The following is a 22954-nucleotide window of genomic DNA, read 5'->3' on the forward strand; positions in this document are numbered from 1 at the left end:
CAAAACAGTATGGGTAAAGAGGTTGTCTATAAGGCTTTAAATAGATTCTGATACATCAGCTTTGGGCCTTGAAATGATCAACTACACACCAAATGAACCAACATTCCTTGGCTGCAACATGCTTTGATTTAGGCAAAACAGTCTGAAGAATGTTTAAAACATACACGTAGTTAAAAGGCCCCATAGCACTCCTGTATCTTAATTAATGCAATCGCCATACACTTACTTCAAGGTACTTACTACTAATCAGTTGATCTCTGTTTATTCACCATGTGAAACAAAAAAGAATGTTTCCAGACCCATCACTGGAAAGAGCCATGCCTGACACCTACACATATACACCATATATGCTGTCCTAGTCACAGTCCTTCTATATTACTGATCACACATTTCCCATGTCTCCCATCCTGTCTGTAACACCATCTGCAGCCTCTCACCACCAATGCCAAAGGGAAAATTGCACTTTTTTCAATTAGAAAGTATTTGGACTACAAATATCACACACCTATTCCACATCCATTGTTAACGGAATACTATGGACTTTAGAAATACTCTAATTGCAAAATACTGCTTTGACAAGTCTGCTACTGAAAATGTCAGTATTTTACATTCCTCTCAAAGATAGACATGACATGGCCTTTCCTTCCTCTCCCCTACTCAACTACACTTAACAATTCAAACAGGGTATAAGCAAATTCTGGAACAACAGCAAGATCTAGTTTTGTCTCCATTCCACTACAGATTTGTGTGAAAAGATAATTTCAATTTAACCTTAGCAGTTCACAAAGATTCCAAAGTAAATAGAAGAAAAAAAAAATAAACTAGAAGCAAACACACATGCTAAAAATTAATTATTTTCTCTAAATTATCCATTGTAGCTTATGAAATGCATAATTTGCAGCTTCATGAAATGCTTAACAGATGTATTCAAACAACAGTTTGAACTGCAGTCATCTCTGCAATTCAATTCAAGGTAACTAAATAAAAACAATTCCAAGTATATCCACAAGCCAAATTTAGCATGCTGGATCAACAACACACAATATTCAGTGAGAGAACAGCTAGGATCAAAAATAATCCAGTTTAAATTTTGAGAGATTCTGCTGATTTTCTTTACTACTGCCAAAAAAATTACTGAAAGACACCATGCTATTTTTTTTTCATTTAATACCCCATTTCTTCATAACAACAATTGATTTTCCCACATTTCATATAATCCTTTTAAGTCCTTAGCTCGTAACTGTATGACTTCCTATTCTGAATTCCCATCACAGAGGTAGCTTCATTATTTCCAGATAAAACTACACCATCATTAGCCAAGAAAATAACATTTCAAACAAAGAAGCCTACAAAATACAAACAAAAAATGAGTGCTCATTTGGAAACTAAACAGTAAATGGATCATCATCCAAGTTCCAATGTCAATGCAATATGAAAGTAAAGCGACAAAAATTAATGATTATTCATTAGTAGAAACAGTATTTCCCCAAGTATCATAATACAACATCCAAGAAGCAACAATTTCCTGCATATTTATTTGTGCAGAGATTAGTTATATTTTAGCAAGATATTACATGCATGATATCTGTCCAAGCTTTTCAACATGAGTTCATGTGGTTTTAACCACACAGTGGACCTCAGGGAGGAAAACTATTAACAAATGTGGCACTACAATTTTACTCCTAAGAAGGTTTCAGTTTGCTGTCTTAAATGATGGCTTAATTCCTGGCTATATGCAATTAATCAAAATGGCAACATATAAAAGAACGACAGTAAAAGTTTTGGGAGATATTTTATTAATGTACAATTTTATTAGCAATGTACAATAGACATTTTAATTCTCTATTTATCCTGTCTCCTGGAAGCTTGGTAAATGCTTGTTTGTATATAAAACTACACAATGCTTTTTCATGAGGACCAGAAACTGTGAAAATATAAGTGCTACAGTATATTTTGTAGTGATTTAACACGTTGTCCAGAAGAGTTACCAGCCACTTCAATGAAGGACTTCTAAAAATATTTCTGATCAGTTCAAATGCATCTGTTCATAAATAATGATTGGTTTGCTCATGTCCATTATACTGCTAAGTACAAATGTCTCCAACATAAGATACCGTTTCAATACATTTTTCCACATGGACAACTAGATAATTCAGTCATATTTACTTTTTAACAAGGCTAATACAAATTTACAAGTAAAGTAACTTCAACATTTTTTCAGAATAATTATTTTTTCAACCAGAAGCTTTACTTTGGACAACGCAGAAGTATATTGCAAGTGACATTCTGCAGCAGAAGCTGGAGGCTTGAGAATAACAACTAAGAAAGACTAAACATCAGCAATACACACTTTTACAAGAATTCTGACCATTCTGAATGTTAACATTAAAATCAGATGCTTCAGTTTGTGCGCCTGTCAATCAAAACCTCCACACGAAAGAAAAATTAAAAATTTCCCACAGAACACAGTATTTCAGAGAACATGTTAGACACTGGCATGACATTTCCCAGATCAAATTGGCAACTGAAATTTAACATCCACATGAGCTTGTTTTGCTAAGCTTACTATTTCAGACAGCTTCACCACCTGAAAAACAGAAAATAAAAACTTAATTTAAAAGCAATTGGAACTTGACTGAGCTGGATCAATCTTTTTAAACAAAACAATACCAGGGAATCATCAGTAAGGTATCAGAGGGGATTACTATTTAGCTCAGTACTTCTTAATCACTTTTAAATGAAAGATAATAAAGTCTTCTAGAAAACATCTCATGGAGTTAAACAAGTCTGTTTCTCATTTATAACAAAGTATTTTGATAAAATGCTAAGTTTTAAATTTTATGTGCTACCTTGTTATTTTGAAAGGTGTTGAGATGGCAACTCACAAGAAATTCTATATATCTAGAAGCTATTTCTCCTCTGAGTTTTTGTTGCAAGCACTTATGGATCTTATTTTGATACCTTAAGGAGCCTCATCTTCTCCTGCATAACAACTCTGAATTCTCTGAATTATTTCCTGCTTAGAATGAAATGTTATAATGAAGTAAGTGGTTCTTTGGGAAAAAAAATTTTTAATTTTCCCCATGACACCAAGTGCACCAGGTATCTACTAACTTTTTTGCTATACACTACTAGTACAACTTTCTTTTCTACAGACAAAGCAAAGCAACACGCACACAAATCAGTGCATCTGAACATTTGAATATCTAATTATCTTATGAGGCCACATAATGATCAACTATCATTTCACTGAAATACAGTGGTTGATAAAAGCATTACATTGCATTTTTCAGCCACCTCAATTTAAGTATTTTCTCCCAACTAATAAAGCTAATGTCTTAGTCATTCCCCCACCAATGGGGGTGGCTGACCTGATCATTGATCCAGTTTTGGTTAGTGGGGTTTAATAGCTTCTGACTGCATCATTGCTCCCCTGACAAATTATGCACTTACTAACTCGTAAAATATTTGATTCAGGCACTGGTAGTAACTGGCACTGGGATTTACCCTAAGCTACCTGTAGTTGATTAAATGGAGTTTTGACTTTTCAATACTCTGCAACAGATGCTATGTTCTGAAAAGAATATTCATAACCAGCTATCTTACCATTTTTGCAGCTTCATCCAAGTCATCACATGCAAGGATTTTGAGGCCACTAGCTGTTATTAAAGCTTTGGCATCATCAACTCGTGTACCTTCAGAAAAAGATAAAATGCCACTCTTATTGAACAGGAGAATACTACTACTACCTACTAGTCTCATATTTCTAGGAAGCCTGTTCCAAAAATTAGTGAATAAATCTAGAAAACTACATTAGCAGTTAAAAAGCAGGAAGTATCTTTTTATTAACTTTCCAATCCTCACCATCTAAATTCAAGCTTTGCCTTATTTCTCCAAGGACTTCAACTCACAGGCAACTTGCTACACAGTATATAAGCTCACTTATATTTGTGACAGTTGTGAATTAAAGAGAAATATATTAATACATATATGAAGCACACTCACCTTGCAACCGTACCACAATAGGAACTTTTAGCTCCAAATCCTTTACTGCCGTAACGATGCCTTGTGCTATAACATCACATCTCATAATGCCACCAAAAATATTCACAAGAATAGCCAGTACCTACAGAATCAATGACAATATTGACATTAAAAATGGCCAGAGACACATCAGATGAAAGTAGAACGCAGCCTTCAGTCTAAGGATAATTCAAGCTCTTTAATTGTATTAAGGGACTCTGCAAAAGACAGAACATTACTGTTCTATGGAACATGAACAACCAAAGTACAGTTCTGTATGGTCACATAACAACAGAACAGTTACTTCAGAAAACTGTATTTGTCAACTATTTATCTTTCCATTGCTAACAGTACTCCATCAGAGGTAACCCCACACCAGTAACTCCACATACTGAGAACAGGAAATTTTAAAATTTCATACACAAGACCCTGTTTACACAGTTTACCTAAAAGCCAGCATGCTTAGGGATAAGCTATTTGAAATACATTTTATTCAGGAGGATTAAGCCAACAGTTAAGGGAACTCAAGTGGTAGAAAGGTAAAAAGAACCATGGTCAAAGATGAAAGATGACACAAAGCAGGAATCAAAATAGGTAGACAGCCTTAGATGACAGAACAAACAGAACATTGCTGTGTGACTGGGTTATGAACAGTAACTTGGTTCCCATGATCTCACACTGAAGACTAGTTCATCTGTGTAGCATTGTTCTTCCTCCTCCCACTCATGGGCAACTTAGACTGGCACCTCAGAAGGCTGCTCCAAACAAGCCCTGAACTGAACCCTGAGCACAGTCTGTGACACCAGTGGGCTGCACTGCTCTTTGAGTTTCAGCAACAGGAATCCCAGCTATAGTCATTGTTTTTTAATAAAATAGTAAGCAACTGAAAGAAAGCAGAAAGAAAGAGCTGTCTTAAGAAGTCTATTTCAACACCCTCTGTCCACACATCAGCAGAGAATTTGCATTGCAAAAACTTTTCCCAAATCAGCAACCCTCAGATTCTTCCTTGTTTCTTCTCTTCTCTCTGTAATTTAGGTGCTCAGTGACTGTGTCCCATTGTTCCCTTAATTTGCTGGAAAATGTGAAGAAAGAACAAGGCTTATAAGGATGGGCTGATGGAGCTGGGGTGTTTAGCCTGGAGCAAAGGAGGCTCAGGGGGGACCTTACTACTCTCTAAAACTCCCTGAAAGGATGTAGGAAGGTGGGGTTCTCCCTCCTCCCAAGTAACGCGCATTAAGATAAGAGGAAATGGTTTCAAGTTGCACCAGGGGAGATTTAGACTGGATATTGGGAAAAATTTCTTCACCAGAAGGGTTGTTAATCATTGGCATAGGCTGCCAAGGAAGTGGCTGAGTCACCAACCCTGAAGATATTTAAGAATTGTAGACATGGTGCTTAGAGACATGGTTTAAGTGCAGGACTGGGCAATGTTAGATTTATGGCTGGACTAAATTTTGAATGTCTTTTCCAGTCTAAATGATTAAATGATTCTGTAACACTCTTAGAGTGCGTTACAGACCCTGCAATTTGATAATAAGTCTTTTCAATATGCAAGAGACTAAGCTCCTCTGGAATATCCCTCACTATTTGTTTCTGGACCTCTCCAAAGATGAGCAAGTTGTACATAGAATTGTCATGCAAAAGTAGTATATCATTAGCAGGTCTTGCAAGTCATTCCCATATTTTAAAGTTACCCCTTTTAAAATAGTTTTATTTTTAAAAAGCCTCAAACTGCCAAGATCCCCCTGGGATAAGCATCTCTATGTAGATCATCAATCCAGCCTTCACATTATTTCTGTGGAAAAGCTCTTCCTCCTGTTTTAACCAATGTATTATTTTAATAATATTCAAGCACTTCTGATAAATTTTTAATAGGATAAACATTAAAGCTCTTCCAAGCCCCTTACAAAGTTATTTTATCTTGCATTACATATAACCAGTACCTTAAAAACTTGTTTGTGCACATCACAGAAAATATTCATCTCTACAATTCTATGCAAAACACAGACCCAGCTGCAAAACTAGTCCAAAAGAAAAACAAAACTGGAAAACCAACTGAATACCGCTTTCTGTTTAAACAGCAGACAGTGGGAGTTTCTGACTCCAAGATTTCTGGAAATATTAAAATACAGCTGTAACTTCAACCAGCAGACATAAAAGTGTCTACTCAGTACACAACCAAAACCCCTATTATTTAAAAATGTAAAAAATTCCATCTATTATTAGGCCTCCTTCATCTGCACCAAGATGAAGCTAAAATTTCCATCTTCTTTCTTTCTAGTTCTGTGCTTATAAAAACATGTTTTCCAAAGAACATGCACTAAGCATTGTCTTCTAAATCACAGTCTGTTTTACCACTGTGTAGGACCTTGATATGCCAACTCTTCCCTCACCTTTTTATCAGAAGTAATAAGCTTAAAGGCTTCTGTCACTTGCTGCGCTGTAGCACCACCACCAACATCAAGGAAGTTTGCTGGAGTTCCGCCGTGAAGTTTAATTATATCCATTGTGGCCATAGCTAAACCAGCACCATTGACTATATGAGAATAAAGATAACATTTAGGAATTTGGTTTATAAAACCATTAGGTCATTTAAAATTCATTAAAAAGTACATACCTAAGCAGCCTATGTTTCCATCCAACCCTATATAGTTGAGATCTGCTTTTGCAGCATCCTTGTCTCTTTGGTCTTCCTGTGTCCAATCCTGCATATCAAAGATCTTCTTCTGACGATAGGCTGAATTGCTGTCAAAGTTTATCTTTGCATCCATACACATCACTGAAAGGGAAAAAAACCCACCAAAAAAACTTACCATCATTTAATATTATGGTAACAATTCAAATGCTACGTGAATGTGTTGAAGTATGTTAAGTCAAACTTGGCAGCTAGGTCATGCAATCCAAACACAAAGTTTTACTAAAAAGACACATGTACTTCTGTCAATAAATATAAGATTCTCTCCAGTTTCCCCATATAATCCCCATATGCACAAAAAAGGAAGATAACTATTTCTTGAGACACTCTAAACCCAAAAGAGCTTACAAGCTGTTAGATAAATCTGAGCAAATTATGTTTCCTCTGATCACACTACAGCCTGGAAAAGAATGGGGGAAATGCACCACAAGCAATTAGCATAAAACTAATCCTTAAAGAAGGTCTTTGAGGTTTTTTTAATCCATCTTAGTTTTTGCTTTTACAATAAATATATGTAATGTGTGCATGACAGTAAGCACAAAGAAACATGATAAAGAAGTGCCTGAGTTGGAAAATAAAATGTTAGGAAAAAATACACTGAAGTAAATTTACTTAAGATTCAGCAAGTAGAAAACCTACAGTATTCTTTACACCAGAACTAACATTGTATCACTTCATTTCTATCCCTCAGTGAAAATTATATAAAAATAACAAGGCACAAGAAACAGATGGAAAAGACTGCTCTATATTGATCACTTAAGCATTAAAAAAAACACACACACAAAAAAACACCCCAGTGACAGTAATAATGAACACTTTGATGAAAGAGGTACATTCATATTTAAATTTCAAACTGTTGTATCTGAGTTCAAGCACAAATACTCTCTACAGGTTATTTTTTTGCAGAGTGGAATTGGCTGTGATTGAACATTAAATAACTATTCTGCAATTGGATATGCTAAAAACCTCATAAACATCAAAATATTACTTAAATCCCTACAATTTTTCTGTACATCACACTCCATCAGTTATTCTAATGCCTGAGTCATAAAGGCAGGAGATTTCTTGTAGTTGCTACTATTCTGGTTACTATCACAGTACCAATTTTGGATACATGCGGTGTTCAAGTTTCAATTTATGAATTTTGAAAAGACCCGATTCCCAGGAGTGCCTTATCCTGTGTAGATGTGCTCTTTATTAAAAAACTTAAAAATTAAAAAAGGAAGTTACTTACACTTAAGATCATACTTAGCAATTAAGAGCAGATTCCTACTATATTTAGAGTCTCGAATTTATCTGCTTTATTTTTATTTATTTATTTATTTATTTTCTTTATTTATCTGCTTAATTTTTTTTGCAACATACCATGTTAATACTAACTCCTCTTCCTGTATACAGCTGAAGTTTTAATCAGTGTGAAGCAACCTATATTTACAAAAATATCAAGCTGTTACATTAAGAGCATGAATAAGAAACATTACCAACTCCTGATGCATCTTCCACCATAGGATTTATTTCTATCATGGTAGCATCATATTTCAGAAAGAGATTATATAATTTGATCATATTTTCAGCTGCTTCATCCACCAGATTAGGAGGAAATCCCATTTTCTGGGCAAGCTGAAAGTAAAAGAATGGTTATTGTTAACTCATGTTTGGATGTCTCAGTTTAGCTATTATTTCAAGTCATTTGAATTTGTAGATGTAGAACCTGCCCTGTCTACTGGAGGAAAAAGAACAAACTCACTCTTTGGTTTGAATGGATTGTTTTCAATATAGAGCACTATACTTGTCCTAAAAAAGAGCTAATAAAAATTTATCATGCTATGCATTCACACAGCTGTATAAAAGCTAGATAAAGTACTGCCATGCAGTTGGATTTACACTGATTCACATGAAAATATTTAAATATCTAGTTCAAATTTGTTTCAAATAAGGATTTAAGACAACTCAGCAGGTTAAATACACACACCCTTTATAAAAATTAGAAGTAGCTTCCCCATCCTCACTAATGTGTACTTTCCCACATGAACAATTTACCCTAACAGCTTGTTCCTTTTTTATGCCTTCTACTATATCGATGGGTTCCTTAATTATCGCCTCAGGATTCTCTGCAGCAACATCTTCAATATTAACACCACCGTGAGAACTGCCTATCAGCACAGGACCCTAGAACAAAAAGGGGAAAAAAAGCATAAGTAATTTGATACCACACAGTTGAAACTTAGCTCTTCCCATAAGATACTTCAAAGCAATAAAACCTTTTTTGTTGAAAAATTTAGTGTAGTTACTCACAACCTCAATATAAAACCATTTAATAATACTTTCCAAATGTTACAGTGTGTGTCAAGTCCACTTTCTTTTAACAAGGAAAAATTTCCTCTCTAAAGCAGCAGCAAAACAATTAACACCAACATACTATGTTTGAATTTTGATAGAAAGATTCAACTTCATAATCACTTACATTTTATCTTTTAGGTGTCACCAAAGAAAGTGTAACTACATTCTCACCTCCACCTTCTCCACTCACTCCTACACAAACAGAGATCAAATGCCAGGCACTCATTTATTCATTCTGCCATGCTCCAACCCCAAGGACATATGGAGATCTACAGACCTTAGTGATAAATTACTGCAAACCATACCTGTTCAGTAGGATCACAATGTCCAGTAACTGAAAGTAAGTACCTTCACTGAAACTAAGTCGTAGCAAAACAAAACAGTACTCAATTATTCATTAATAAAAGAAATTAAGAAACCAGAATTGACAGCATTTGCAGCTGAATTTATTTTTTAAAAAGCCAAATCTCAACAAAAACATGAAGGATCCCCTACCATGGAACCTAAAAATCTCTCCTGCAGTTCACAGTAAAGACATACTTGGATCCTTTCAAACAACCTTCCCTTATCACCACCCATGCATGGATTATGGCCATGGGTGTACAAAGGTAGCATTTCCTATCAGCAGAACTGAAAGATTAAACAGCCTTATAACTGTTGACAATTAATTCTAGAAAATGTGACCCTGGTTCAGAAAACATGCTTAATAACCACACCACTCCCCTCCCATTACCATCCTTCCAAATGGAAATACACAGCTTGAAAAATATCCTTCATCTAATAGCAATGTTCAACTCAATAAACATTTGTGGATATTCTTATTTTGAACTGTCAGTAAGCTACAAACTAATAATAAAATAAGTCATCATTCCATAGAATTGACTAACGTGAACAGTTTTGCTTAAAACACAACCCCCTGTTGGCAAATAATATCCAAGTCATAAAGTTCCATGTTCAGCTACTTTAATCGTTTTCCCCTCCTTAAAGGAAGAGGTTTGCAACAACATCAGGAATAAACAGTGTGTGCTATTCAACCTTCACACTTCCTTCTTTTGAAAGGCATTTCCTCATCCTAAACATCCTATACAAGTTACAGTAATTACAAGCACATCTAAAAACATGACTTACAAAGCCACAGTAAAAACAAAGCACATCCCTACCAAAAGGCAACAACCTACACAGTATGATCAATATATGCTAGTAAGATTTATCTTTTATACAAGACCAAGAACAAGCAATGAAAATGTTTCCTTTATCTAATTTGCTACAATCAGTTACAGTAAATTTTATTTCCATAAGCACCACTGCTTATTGCTTACACAAGTTTAAGTCTGAAATATGCTCATTTACAGCATTTTAACGCCACCTTGTGGTGCATACGGTAACATTTGAATCTCCCTTTCCCTATTCCAGCACACATCACAATGGAGGTGCCCAAGTCACATAATTCAACATAACTGATACTTTCCTATCAAAAATAACACTACAGAGGAAGAAAAAGGAACAAATGTTTAATTCCTAATACGGCGACCAAAAAGAAAAAAAATTAAACTAAAGACTAGTTTTCTCATTCCTCCACAGAAAATTATTTTATTCATACTTAGATATCCCCTAATCACCAAAACCAGTGTCTCTGCAAACTCTTAAGCATCTGAACAGACAAAACTCAGTTTTTCTCAGCTTCAGCAAATAAAGTTCTAAGATCTGTTCCAAATCCTGTCTTCATTAAAGTTACTTACGAATTCATGTCCTATGCTCCAAATAGAACACTTGCCTGTCAAAAACACGGACACATTTCAGCAACCACATTTGAATTGTAGCCTAAAAGACTACATACCCACACATACAGCCCATATATGCAGAAAAGACTGGCTTTCATTTTCCTGAAAGATATGAAGACAGACCTCTAGGCCCAAATCTTCTTACCAATTTCCTGGAAAGCATTAATTTAAGAAAGCTACTAGCACTCTCAAAATCAAGGAACACACCAGTGCACCTCTGGGAACCTTCACACACTGGAGAAAAAGGATGCTGGATTTACACAGGACCATTTGATCCTCCACAACACTGTCACTTATCTTGTTTCTGACACTCAAAAATAGGGTATAAATGCATATAAACACATATAGCTGTGCTTTTAAGCTAAATTGCAAAATCTGGTAGGCAAATGCAAACCAAAAAACCAAAATGAAAATTACCACCTTATTCTACCCATCTCCCCTTTGGCTGTGTGACTCTGAACTTCAGCTGGGGCTACCAATACTCATTTATTATTCTGTAAATTCAAATTGTAGCATTACACATTTACTGCATTTAAAAACAAAGTAAATCATATAGTCAGATACACTGAAAAACAAAATTTAGCTTGTATACTTCTGATTTTCAAAAGCAAGTGAACAGTAAAGAGTTTTGCTCATTTTTTTTAAATTCAGTTGTGACAAATTAATTAGCTTACTTCTATTTCTGATATTACTCACTTGAAAAGACCTTTCCATTGTTATTGCAAAATAGTACTCTCTCCTGGGATATCTGCGTTCACAGATAAATACTTGATTGCATATCCTGCCCTTCTCTCCTGTTTGCTTGGTAAACAACTTCTTTCCAATCATCTGGGAGGAGACAGCTTTTGCTTCTTCTGGACTAGAATAAAAGAAGCACAGAAAGTGACAAAGAAACTGCTGTAAAAACAGAAGTAACATTAAAAAAGTCTTATCTAATTTTTGTTATTTTAAGGTTAATAATTATAACCCTGGTTTTAAAGAAAGCAACAGGTTCAATCCATAATGTGAAATGTTGATGTTTTTCCACTTGGTTGGATAATTTAGAAAGAACTTACGAAAAAACTATTTTCACTCCTCCTTTGAGGCCACCTTCAAATGTTCCTTTTCCTCTACCACCAGCTAAGACCTGTGCTTTTACCACAATATCCTTTGAACCTGGAACAAAAGAAAACCGAAGAAAATTGTCATCAATGACTATAAAACAAATTGCTTCAGGTAAAATAACAAAGGCTGCTTTAATTTTATCCCACTTTCTGCACACCCACTATTCAAAACACACCCGTGTGAATCGAAGACTATATTGCAATTCACACAGATATTCCAAAAATCTCAAATAATCCACAACTTGCAGCTTTAGGCTGGTCTGTGAACAAACTTTGGTGAGTTATTATCCAGAAATGCAGATGTTCCAATCATCTTTAATACATGTTGGAGTCACATATGATTAATCACCCAATAAGAAATTGTTAGCACCTCACAGATTATTAACAAGAAGAAACTGAATATCTGACCCACTGTATGCAAGGTTTTCCTCAAACAACTACAAATACCCTGTACCTGTAAGCCATTACCCTCCCAGCAATGATATGTAACTATAGCATTTACCCAAGTCAGCTTGCCAGGTCTACTTCCATCTGGCACAGCACTAAAGCATAAGCTTGAGTGCTTTGCAGAAGTCAGAGGCCTAAACAAACCAACTATTCTTCCTAGGGTAGGCAAAGTAAGCCCTTTAGTTGGCTTTAACTGTTTAAAAATCCTTTACAAAATATTCTTCTAGGTAGGGGAAATTGGGTATTTGAGTTTAAAAAGTAAAGCATGAGAATATGACAAAAATCAACTGAGATACTCTGAACTGTCACTGAAAGACAAAAAAGCAAAGAAAAATAGTTCATCAAGTCATTTAAGGTGATTAAAAAAAATGAGGTTCTGAGTTATTACTCAAGTTTGCTTACACAGAGTACATACAGCAGCTAGACTGCACGATGTTAAGAACTGCTGCATTGACATTTGTTCAGCACATCCCATTTTTTCTCATGCCACCATCAGCTGAGCCAATCTGATCTTTCCAAGCCAAAAAAGAACTTGCTGTTCCTTTGGCTGTCAAAAGAGATCCATGGAAATGCTTAAGAAAAATTACAGTACTCAAGCAAAACTAGCCACCACATAAACTGAGGAAGGTTATGACAGGCACAAATGTTGTGTTGGTTCCTAATCTCTCCCGAGTCCTGCCTGGACTGACTGGTGAAACTAAACTCAAACTGTATCACAAGTTAGGGTGGCTATAAGCAGAAGACTCAAGTCATCCCTCCCAGTTAGCTATCTGTTGATATTACTTCTTGAATGTCTATCTAACAAGAGATCTCTGAATTCACACATTATTTTAAAGCTCTCTTGCAAAATAGGCATGAAGGTTATAAACACATAAGTATATATTTACTTACAAAGTAAGTATATTGTAAGTATATTATACAAGTATGATTTACTACAGTATGTGATTCTAATATTTAATTCAGTTCCTGAAGATAACTATTTTTTACAGGCAAACAAGTCAACATACTTTATAGAAGTCACACATGATGACTTTTATGCAATTACTTTAAGTACAAAGCTTGTTTTCCATTTCCTACACTAAATCCATAAGATAAAAAGCTGCAACTACAGAGAAGTTTTCAGAAAAGCTAAGAAGTTCACCCACAGGCACCTTCTTTGTAAATTATCCCTCCTAGCAACAAACACCAGAATCTGAACAAGTCAAATGAGATCCCAACTAAAGCTCTGGTAAGATCTCAGCTGGAACATATTTAGCTCTGGGCATGAAAGTGAATTGGTAACTAAGATGACCACTGAAATTAAGTGATTCCCTTACAAGAAATCAGCTTAGCACATCTATAAATCTATCAAAGGAGAAGAAAGCAAGAACATGACTACAGTCTCCAGACACACTTGTGACGGGTAGAGCAAGAACACAGGACTACATGTACATCATTCATTCTGGTTTCTGCTCTACACCAGCCAAAAACAAAGGCCATCTACCAAAAAGTCAGTTTTTTTTTTAATTCTAGAAAAAAAGTCCCTTCTTTACACAAAATATAAGGAAGCCTGCCAGGAGATATGAAGGAATAATAGAAGAGCCAAAAGGAACTGAGCAGAGGTATTTTCTCTGATATTCTTCAGACAAAAAATATGAATGCTGAGGGGAATGAGGAGTAATGGACTGCAGAAAATAGGGAGGCTAAGAATTGACCTAAACAGGAGAATGTTCTTTTGTTCTTAGGCAGAGTAGTGGGCTGCATGCACCACTACCCTAATCCTGGAAGATATTTCTTAAAAGTGTTGTTACTAGGATGCATTATAATATTTTGTCAACATACAGACATCCAAAAGAGCATGAGAAAAACAACTTTTAATTTTTCACGATCAGTTTTGCCCGTAACCTCATTGCACTAATCCGTATGCAACAATTGAGTCATTAAATTAGCAGATCACTAATGCTCTGTAAATCGTTTTCCTCTACCACTGCAAACTAGCTGCTTCATTGCATAAACAAGTTCAAGGTTCATTTGAGCTAAGTTTACAAGCAATTAAGCTACACAGATGTACCGGAAACAAACTTAAGATAGTACATCCCAAGAAATCCATAACCCATCATGCAGAAAAGTTCACTTTTTAATATGCATTTTATCCCACAGTTCCTATTGAAAATTACTTTAAACCAAGAGGAAGTGTTTGGTCACACACCTCATCTGCAGTGTTCCAGCAGCAGCACTGTCACACAGTCTGACACAATAAGAACTGCTGATAAACAGCAACCCAAAGAAAAAAATCTGGAAACCAGCAGCTACCATAGTTTTCTACTCAGTATCAACAGTTGTGCCCTTGTTTTTTGCTTATGTGGCTTTGAAATACTGCTAGGCTTGTGTTTCAATAAAAAATAGCAGTTTCTGCCCTGAAGCAGATAACCCAGCAAACACATGCCAACAAACACACCACCACAGAATTCCCACCCTGCCTCCAGCCCTCAGCTTTTCACTCCAGCCTCACTTCTTGTGCCAGTAGAGTCACTTGTGCTATCATGCCTTGAAGCATATCAGAACAGCAATTCCCTGAAGGCAAAAGCTTATCCAGCAGACAGACAGTGCTCCTGCAGACTTGTGCACCATGTCACAGGCACACATACATAGGAACTTCAGGGAGCAGGACTTCAGCTTTCAGCAGCAGTAACAAATTATAAAGCCTTAACACAGGGCACTGGAACACCAGTAGAACTCATGTGGGCAAGCAAACTAAAAGTAAAACATTTTTGGTAAGCATCACATTTCCATGTTAATGGCAGTCAGCCCTAAACACACATCTAAGTACAATAGCCTGAAAAAACTAGGAAATGCTTAGAAAATTAAGAGTAGATTCCAATGAGAAGAGGTGTCTGAAATCAGAACACTGACGTAGCATCAATCTGTTCAGGACAAGGAAAATCTATACATTTACTAACACTACGGTTATCACCTATAACAATCATTTATTAACTAGACAATAAAAGAGTTACATAGTCAGCAAACAAACCCATCTTCACTTCTATCAATACTAATGTCTATATTTTAGGAGTAATTTCTGATTCTATAATTTAAGCTTTCAAACTGGAAGAAAGATCAATGCATGCAGGCAAGCAGAAAGACATCCATGTAAAATACAATCTTCAAATAAGCTTATTAAGAGACAAGAAGGGTCATTGTTCCACTGTATCTCTGAAGTTTCTTGTGCAAGTGGAAAGTCCAATGATTAGAGCAGACAGTCCTGATTAAAATGTTCTGCTTTACAAGTTCTCATTTTGACTTTTGTCAAATCACATTAATTGCCACTTCTCTGCTCAATACTATCTGTAGCAGAGGTACTGCTTTCCACATATTACAGACACCTTCAGAACAACTAGGCAAGCCAATCTATTCTGACAAGACCGACAACAGTAAAGGGCAGTGACAGGTTAGTTAACTCAAGTGTCAGTCAAGTTCTCAACTACCATTCAACTGCAAACTTATCCTGGGAGAGACAGAGACCTGTAACTTTTGCTTCAGTCTGTGTTTCAAAGTTCTTGTACCAGAAAAAGTAACCCTCCATTTATAACACAAGCTAATTTTTTCTTGTTGCACAGGTACAAAAAAAATCCCTAAGTTTAAACAATACAGGTGTATTTACTGGCATTAGGAAAATATAGGTTTGTAACTAACAACAGGAGTGTCAATATAAATAATATTCTGACCCTAATTCTGTCAACAGAGCAGAAAATTTATTCAGAGTACACTGCATTCATTAGTAAGTACACCTATTGAGAATTTTAACTTCAAAATCACATTTTTTCAGCATTTGAAACTTTTGAGCATTAGAAGACTCATTGCATGCAAATCAAAAGTATAACTATTGAAAGAATTATGTGCCAGGGATCATCATACTTTCACTGAAAGGACCATACCAGTCAGGAGACTGAACAAGATGTTTCACTATTACAAAATATCTTCTACACAAATACTTCCTGACATTAATCAACTGCATCAAGTTCATTATCGGCTCACAAGACAGGTTTGGTTTTGTCAACAACTTAAGTCAAGCAATTAAAATACAGAGGTCAGAATTTGAATGTGCTGGTTATACAAATCTATTTTAATTAATGAATTATCACCAACAATATGTTTTGATATTTTTACTTCAAAGGAATGAAGTGCTACAGAAGAAAGCAAAGGCTGAAATAAAATGTAAGATTCAAATGCCAAAAAAATAACATTTGCCAGAAGGTAAGTAAATGTTTGGTTTCTAAACTACTACTGCTGTTTATCTAGTGATTTTGACCAGGTAAGCAGGAACATAATTGCATGACTTTTTTAACACCTGGGGGATTTCTGCTTGAGTTTGCCACCTTAAATCATCATCTATATCCTAGAGCAATTGAATAAATGCTCTGGAGTTTCAGGCAACCTAAAAGACATCAGGAACATAGACAGATAATTGACCAACAAGGAAAACTGATGATAGCAATCAAAAAAATACCATAAATAAAAGTATGACAGACATGAGTTTTCACTGTGACATAAACTAGAAAACCCCAAAAACCTAAATCAGACAGCCAAGGTGGGTGTCGCACACACTAAGGAGAAAACCATCCTAGCTTTTTGACACAGTGCCTGGAATATGTTTTTTGAAGAGCTAATAAAGAAAAAGCTAGCACTATACCTAGAAAATAATTGCACACATTGTACTAAGCTTTGATTTCTGACTAAATCAAGCCTGGGATCAAAAATTCTATTTTTAAATCTACACGGGTTCACATATTACTTTTTGAAGTTTTTTAACAGATACAAGTTGTATGTTTAAGCAACAGACAGAAAAATAAATAACACTGAAAAGTACATAAAAGATGTTAGTAACATTGAAAAAACTCTAGAAGGTCTGAAAAAAGTCATCTATTAATCTCCTGTCAGCAGGAATACAGCCAAACCAATTAATGGAGCTATTCTGTAGAAAGCATACCAAAACAGAACATTCTTTTTGAACCACAAGGACATGGAGCAGCACTGGATCTCTTAAACTGCAACAGCAAAAGCAGCAGACTCCATTCCAGGGCCTATCAGTCTCCTCTCAAGAACTCTGATGCAGAAAGGTGAAATGTTTTGCACTCACCTTCTCAACACCTCCTATTTTATACAGCTTTATATTTTACTAAAATTTGACAGTCTGCCATGCACATGTGGGATTCATTACCTGAAAACCCAACTAAAGCACAAGCACACGAAAGTAGCTTCAAGGTATTAATGTCTTAAAAAGTCTTACTTCTCAAATCATCATTAATCGAAATATATGCTATTTAAAAACCCCAGACAAGCACACAATACGTGACTGCCTTTCACTCAACTGTTACCAGAGAAAGGGATCGGGAAGCATCAAAACTTGAGTTACAGCAACACATTGCACCTATGGAAGTGTCTCTTAAACAGCAATGTTTACTTCAAATAGTGCGCTCTGCTGAGCTACCACACTATCACACTGATATCACACTGATCAAGCATCTGTTCACTAAACAGTCTTTAGGTTCATTAGTCATGTTCTTGATAACACACATATATCAGCTTCTCAATCAAAACTGGTCACAGTGCTAGCTGGAATGCACACATGGCTAAGAGCAAACCATAAACTTCAAGGCAATTAAGTCATGCTGCAGTCTCTTATCAAAACTTTGGAACAGAATTTACTCAGCTCATTTGTTTTTCAAAATTTAAGTGAGATTATTAGATAACCCTGATTTAGCTGCAGGCACAGCTAACATATGATAATCTCTGTTAACGAGAAGTTTGTATTTGCTATACATTGGGATAAAAATTTACCCATTTCTAAGTGAAGTATTTGCAAAAGGGAAGAAATCCAATGCCAAACTCAACCTTTAGTCAGAAATCTGCTCTGTGTAAATTTACCAGGAACATGTGGATCGGCACTAGGGAAACAGAGCAAAGAGTATTACCAACTGTCTTTGTAATGGTCTAGATACACATTTGATTAAACAGCTTAGCATATAAAAATAAAAAAAATAGTTTCCTATCTACTGGCAACTATTTCCACACAATAAAAACCAACAATGTGTGAGTGGGCCAAAAAAGTGATTTTTTTCATTCTGATAGAGATTGGTTTGGTTTGTGTTTTGTTGGTGGTTTTTTTTAAGTACTAAATTAAAATTAGCAACTAAATGCCTACAAAAACAAAGAAAACCAAAACACTGGAGCAAAGAATACCATTTCACCACTCAGAATGAGTTCTGGACTTGTTTGAGCAATGCCTCAAAACCTCAAGTTCCTTCAGTGTGTGTTCTTTTGGGAAGTTTTCCCTTCCTCATCTCAAGTACCAAAAAAGCACAGCATCGACTACACACCAACTCCAACAAAGTATTTGGCTGAAAACCAGAAGCCCTGAATTCCTTTACTAAAGGATGCCAACTCACACACTTCACAACTTCATTCCTTTAATCCCCAAGAAATTGCCCAGAGTCCCACACTCCAGATAAGAGCCATACCTATGATGTCACAGGGATGACACAGAGCTATAAACCAGGAGCCAGACATACACACACTGCTGGAGGAGCCCTCTCTGAGCAAAAACAAAACAAAGGAACCCTGACTGACGAGTTCCTGGGCTATTGATTAAAGAGCCACAGACAAAGGTTCTCTCATTTCCCTCCAGCAATACCTGCGCAGACATTAGAGAAAAGGGGTATACCTTGGAAAGTTTTGATCACACTATAAACTCACCCTTAACCGAAGGTAAGGTTCTGAAGTTTAAACCATTCTCAGAAGCATTTTAGCAACTTCCTTTCATATTAATGAAAGTATTCTAATTTTGTATCACTTACTCTCTAAGGGAAACAAGATAAAGAAGGTATCTGACAATACCTGAATTTCTAGGACATCATGCCTAAAGGAAAAACAGCTTTTCAATTCTTTTCTACATTACAAAGCAACATAACTGGCTCTAGAAGAAAAATTATCATTTCTTTCAGGTCTCATTTCTCACACTAAATCTCCATATGAAACTGAAATGAATCCAAGAAAACCTATAACCTCAAGAATAACTATGAATGTATCCCTTTGGAGGTGAATAGAGATTTGAGCATTTGCGTAGGAGAAAGGAATATGTCAACCTATGTCCTTCACTAAAACTTTGTGACATATGTTTTTCCAGAGAGGGGAAAAAAAAAAATCCCAGCCTTAAAACTAACAAACCCTCCCCAAATAAACCAATCAACCAACCAAAAAATCCCCACCTTCTAATGCCTGACACAATAGAAGTTGACTTCCATATGAAATCCAAATTGAACAACATTTTGCTAGGACAGATCGTAAATAACACGGCAAATTAATAGGCAAAAACAAGTCCAAAATTAAAGCTTAATTCTAAATTAAGTATTTAAGCACCTGGCAAATGAGATGGGATACTTTTTCATCAACAAGCCAGGAATTTAGCATACGACTACAAGCCATCAAAATCCTCCTCTCCTGTATGAAGTAGTTGCATTCTGACAGAAAAGCACACTCACAAAGGAATAGGATTTTACTCTTCTCTGGTAGCTTAAAGAGAAGTATGTAGCTTGAGGACAAGTATGAGATCTTGTCACCACCACTGAAACTCTTCACACAAGACTTCCTCTAACCTTGCTGAAAGTAGAAAGAAATCCAGGATTTGCAAAGTAGAGTCTATTACTCATCTCAAAGAAGTTTAACTAGTTATATTAGTCTAAGCTAATAGAATTTATACCTGACCTATTCCTTCTTAGCAAGAAGGTTGCTTCACAAGGAAGGATCTCTTAAAGGTATATAAAGAACTCCAAGCAACATCTTACCAAGAAAGACAGAAAAAGTAGGTACACCTTGTACCAATCCTATTAGTATATGTTCTCTTTAATATTATACCTATTTCTTTCGCTATTTTGTAAGCTTCATCTGGAGTATTGGCAACCACTCCATGTGGAACAGAAATGCCAGCCTCCTTCAACAGTCCCATGCTCAGGTATTCATGGAGTGATAGCCTCCTCTGTTGCTGTTGTTGCACTTGAAACCCATGACTGTTGAGTATTCCTGAACTTCCAGCAAGCACCTGAAGAAAAAGAATAAAAAGAAAAAAAAGAAAACAAAAAGAAAAATGTGACTGTTGTGAAGGACCAACCTCTTTGTTTAGGCTAAAAAAACCAGTCTACATATTAAACAAGTACACTTTAGTGTTCCAGTGCAAACACCTGAACATTTAATCCTACCCTTCCATACTAGGCATTCATATCATGTCTGGTATTTGATTTTGTGAGGTTTTATTGGGCAGGGGAAAGAGCTGGTGAAACTACTAGCACTGACAAGTTGACAAGGACTGTAAAATAAAAATCAACAACAAATGCAAAAAACTGTTTGCTGCAATTTTGTATTTCACCATATGCAAATAAGACCTTAATTTTATACACAAAGCAAGAAACCTACTGAATTCAGCTAATCCATGAACATGGATGATCACCAAAAGACTCAAGGTAAAAAGATTACAAACAAAACTTACATACAAAACAAACTTTTGCTTTTATTTTTATTTTTTTAGTACGTATCACTGGCATAAGCACTGTGAAAATCAGCCTGAATGAGGAAGTTTGGAAGTTTCTAATCAGATAGATTTTTAAGGCTTCATTTCACTTCAAATAAAGGAAACAAGCAGACGACACATGAGCTTTACTACAGCATTCCAAGCTAGCGAATCGACAGGGCCTATGTAGCCTCCAAAGGATTCCTCCTCCAAGCAGGACGTCCTCTCCTTGGCACGACCCCAAGGGAGAGGCGCTGGGGAGGCTGCGTGTAACTCGAGAGGGGCACTCACAGAGACCTTCCCCAGTACGTGGCAGGAGAAAGTGGCAGCGAGCGTCACACACCGTGTCACACACCGCAGCCTCCCGAACTCCTTCGTGTCACCGCTTCCCAGAGGTGCTGCAGTCAAAAACAAGCCCGCACCCCCGAATGGCATCCCCAGGAACCAAGAGCAGAGGCTGGCGAGGTGCGAGCTGCAAGAAGAGTTTAACTGGCACAGCCCGACCCCTCCTAGGAGCAAGGTGACGGCGGAGATGGAAACACGGGCATTTCCAAGCAAGATAGGGGACGGGGGCGCTGAAAAGTAAGGGAAAAGGAGCCACACAAGGAAGACATGCCAGAAGCAAGAACAGCGGCTGCGGGGCCGCGCACCAAAGGTGAGCACCGGGCTGCCATCCGCGGGGCAGGGCAGGGCAGGGCAGGACGCGAGTGCGCCCACACGGACGCTGCTCTCGCCGCCGCTCTGCAGGGAGCGACCTCGACCGCCATCCCAGCCGGCCCGGCCCCGCTTCAGCCCCGGCCCATCCCACCCCCGCTCCCGAGCGGGCGCTACCTTCCCCGCGGCGGAGCCCAGCGAGGCGCGGAGGCCGCTGCCCCTCAGCCCGGCCGCCACCCGGCTGCAGATCATGGAGGCCGCCATGGCCGAGCCCCTTCGCCCTCGGGTGCCCCCGGCAGCGCGCACGCGCCGCTCGCGGGCCGGGGCGGGGCCAGGAAGCGCCGCGCGCGGCCCCGCCCCGCAGTGACGCTGAGGGCGCTGCTCGGCCTCGCCTTCCCTCCAACCTTTTGCTTTTAATAAAGGTCAGGTTTGCTTCGCAAGGATCCTAAGTGGGTTGTAATGCACCCACAACCTTCCGACCACGTCGGTCTCGGTTGGCACCACCTGTGTTAAATGTGAGGGAAGAGGCACGGCTCCCTTAGGACACGCCCACACTCCTTCCCGGTTCAGCTTCCCAATGGAAGGACTTCCAGTCCTGAGGATTACTTTTTTGGTTTCGTATTTCAGCGTGTTTCCATGCAGCAACGTAAACACAACCGTTCTTGCTTAAGACAAGATACAATGGTTTTAAAATGAAAGAGGGCAGGTTTAGATTAGATTAGTAAGGAAAAAATTCTCTGTTGTGGGGGTGGGAGGCAGTGGAACAGGATTTTCAGAGGTGTGCATGCCCCATCCCTGAAAGCGTTCCAGGCCAGGCTGGATGGGGCTTTGAGCAACCTGGTCTAGTGGAAGGTGTCCCTGCCCATGGCAGATGGGTTGGAGTTAGATAACCTTTAAGGTCCTTTCCAACTCAAACCATTCAGTGGTTCTATGACTGAACTGAGGACTAGTATTTCTAGATATTTTGCAGCCCCTTCCCCATGCCACCACCTCCATTTCTGCATCACACTGCTCCACGCTGCGCCTCCCCCTCTGCAATTCAGTGTCTGTACTTTTACTTTGGTGGCCTTGACTCAGGTCACTAAGGAAATGAAGCAGGGAGCAGATGTCCCTGCAGAAACTCGTGACCAGACATTGTGATTCACCAGGAGGCAAAGCTTTTTCCTTTAAAACAAAATGGAAATTAGGAAATTAGCATTGGCCTGGGAAATTGGAACAAGAATGTCCTCTACCAATAATAAGGAAAAATGCAGTTATTTCCATACATTATGAACATCAAAGCAAGATCTGATGTGAAAGAAAGCCATGTCAGAGCTGTGATACTTCCTGAGTTTTGTAATTTGAATTATCCAGTAAATGATGAGTTGCTTCT

The 22954-nt window shown here is 37.5% G+C and overlaps 1 protein-coding gene across 1 annotated transcript; it reads right to left on the bottom strand.

Annotated features, from left to right (window-relative positions):
* Positions 1–1779: 1779 nt before the first annotated feature.
* On the bottom strand, positions 1780–21896 carry SUCLA2 (succinate-CoA ligase ADP-forming subunit beta). The gene is made up of 11 exons (XM_021528434.3): positions 21760–21896; positions 20280–20463; positions 11895–11994; positions 11536–11698; positions 8759–8887; positions 8200–8338; positions 6641–6802; positions 6417–6559; positions 4006–4126; positions 3607–3695; positions 1780–2587 (listed from the first exon to the last, which is right to left on the bottom strand). The coding sequence occupies exons 1-11, from the start codon at positions 21844–21846 to the stop codon at positions 2513–2515; spliced, it is 1392 nt and encodes a 463-aa protein (XP_021384109.1). The 5' UTR covers positions 21847–21896; the 3' UTR covers positions 1780–2512.
* Positions 21897–22954: the final 1058 nt, after the last annotated feature.

The sequence above is a fragment of the Lonchura striata genome, chromosome 2, assembly GCF_046129695.1.
Source record: "Lonchura striata isolate bLonStr1 chromosome 2, bLonStr1.mat, whole genome shotgun sequence".
NCBI lineage: Eukaryota > Metazoa > Chordata > Aves > Passeriformes > Estrildidae > Lonchura > Lonchura striata.

What these genes read in the sequence shown, in the direction of transcription:
- SUCLA2 (XM_021528434.3), bottom strand. Translation starts at nt 21,846, where the DNA reads ATGGCGGCCTCCATGATCTGCAGCCGGGTGGCGGCCGGGCTGAGGGGC. An exon ending in TTATTACTTCTGATAAAAAG is followed by an intron (nt 4,127 to 6,416) that starts GTGAGGGAAGAG and finishes TTGATTCTGTAG; the next exon opens with GTACTGGCTATTCTTGTGAA. An exon ending in TGGATGAAGCTGCAAAAATG is followed by an intron (nt 2,588 to 3,606) that starts GTAAGATAGCTG and finishes TCTGTTTTTCAG; the next exon opens with GTGGTGAAGCTGTCTGAAAT.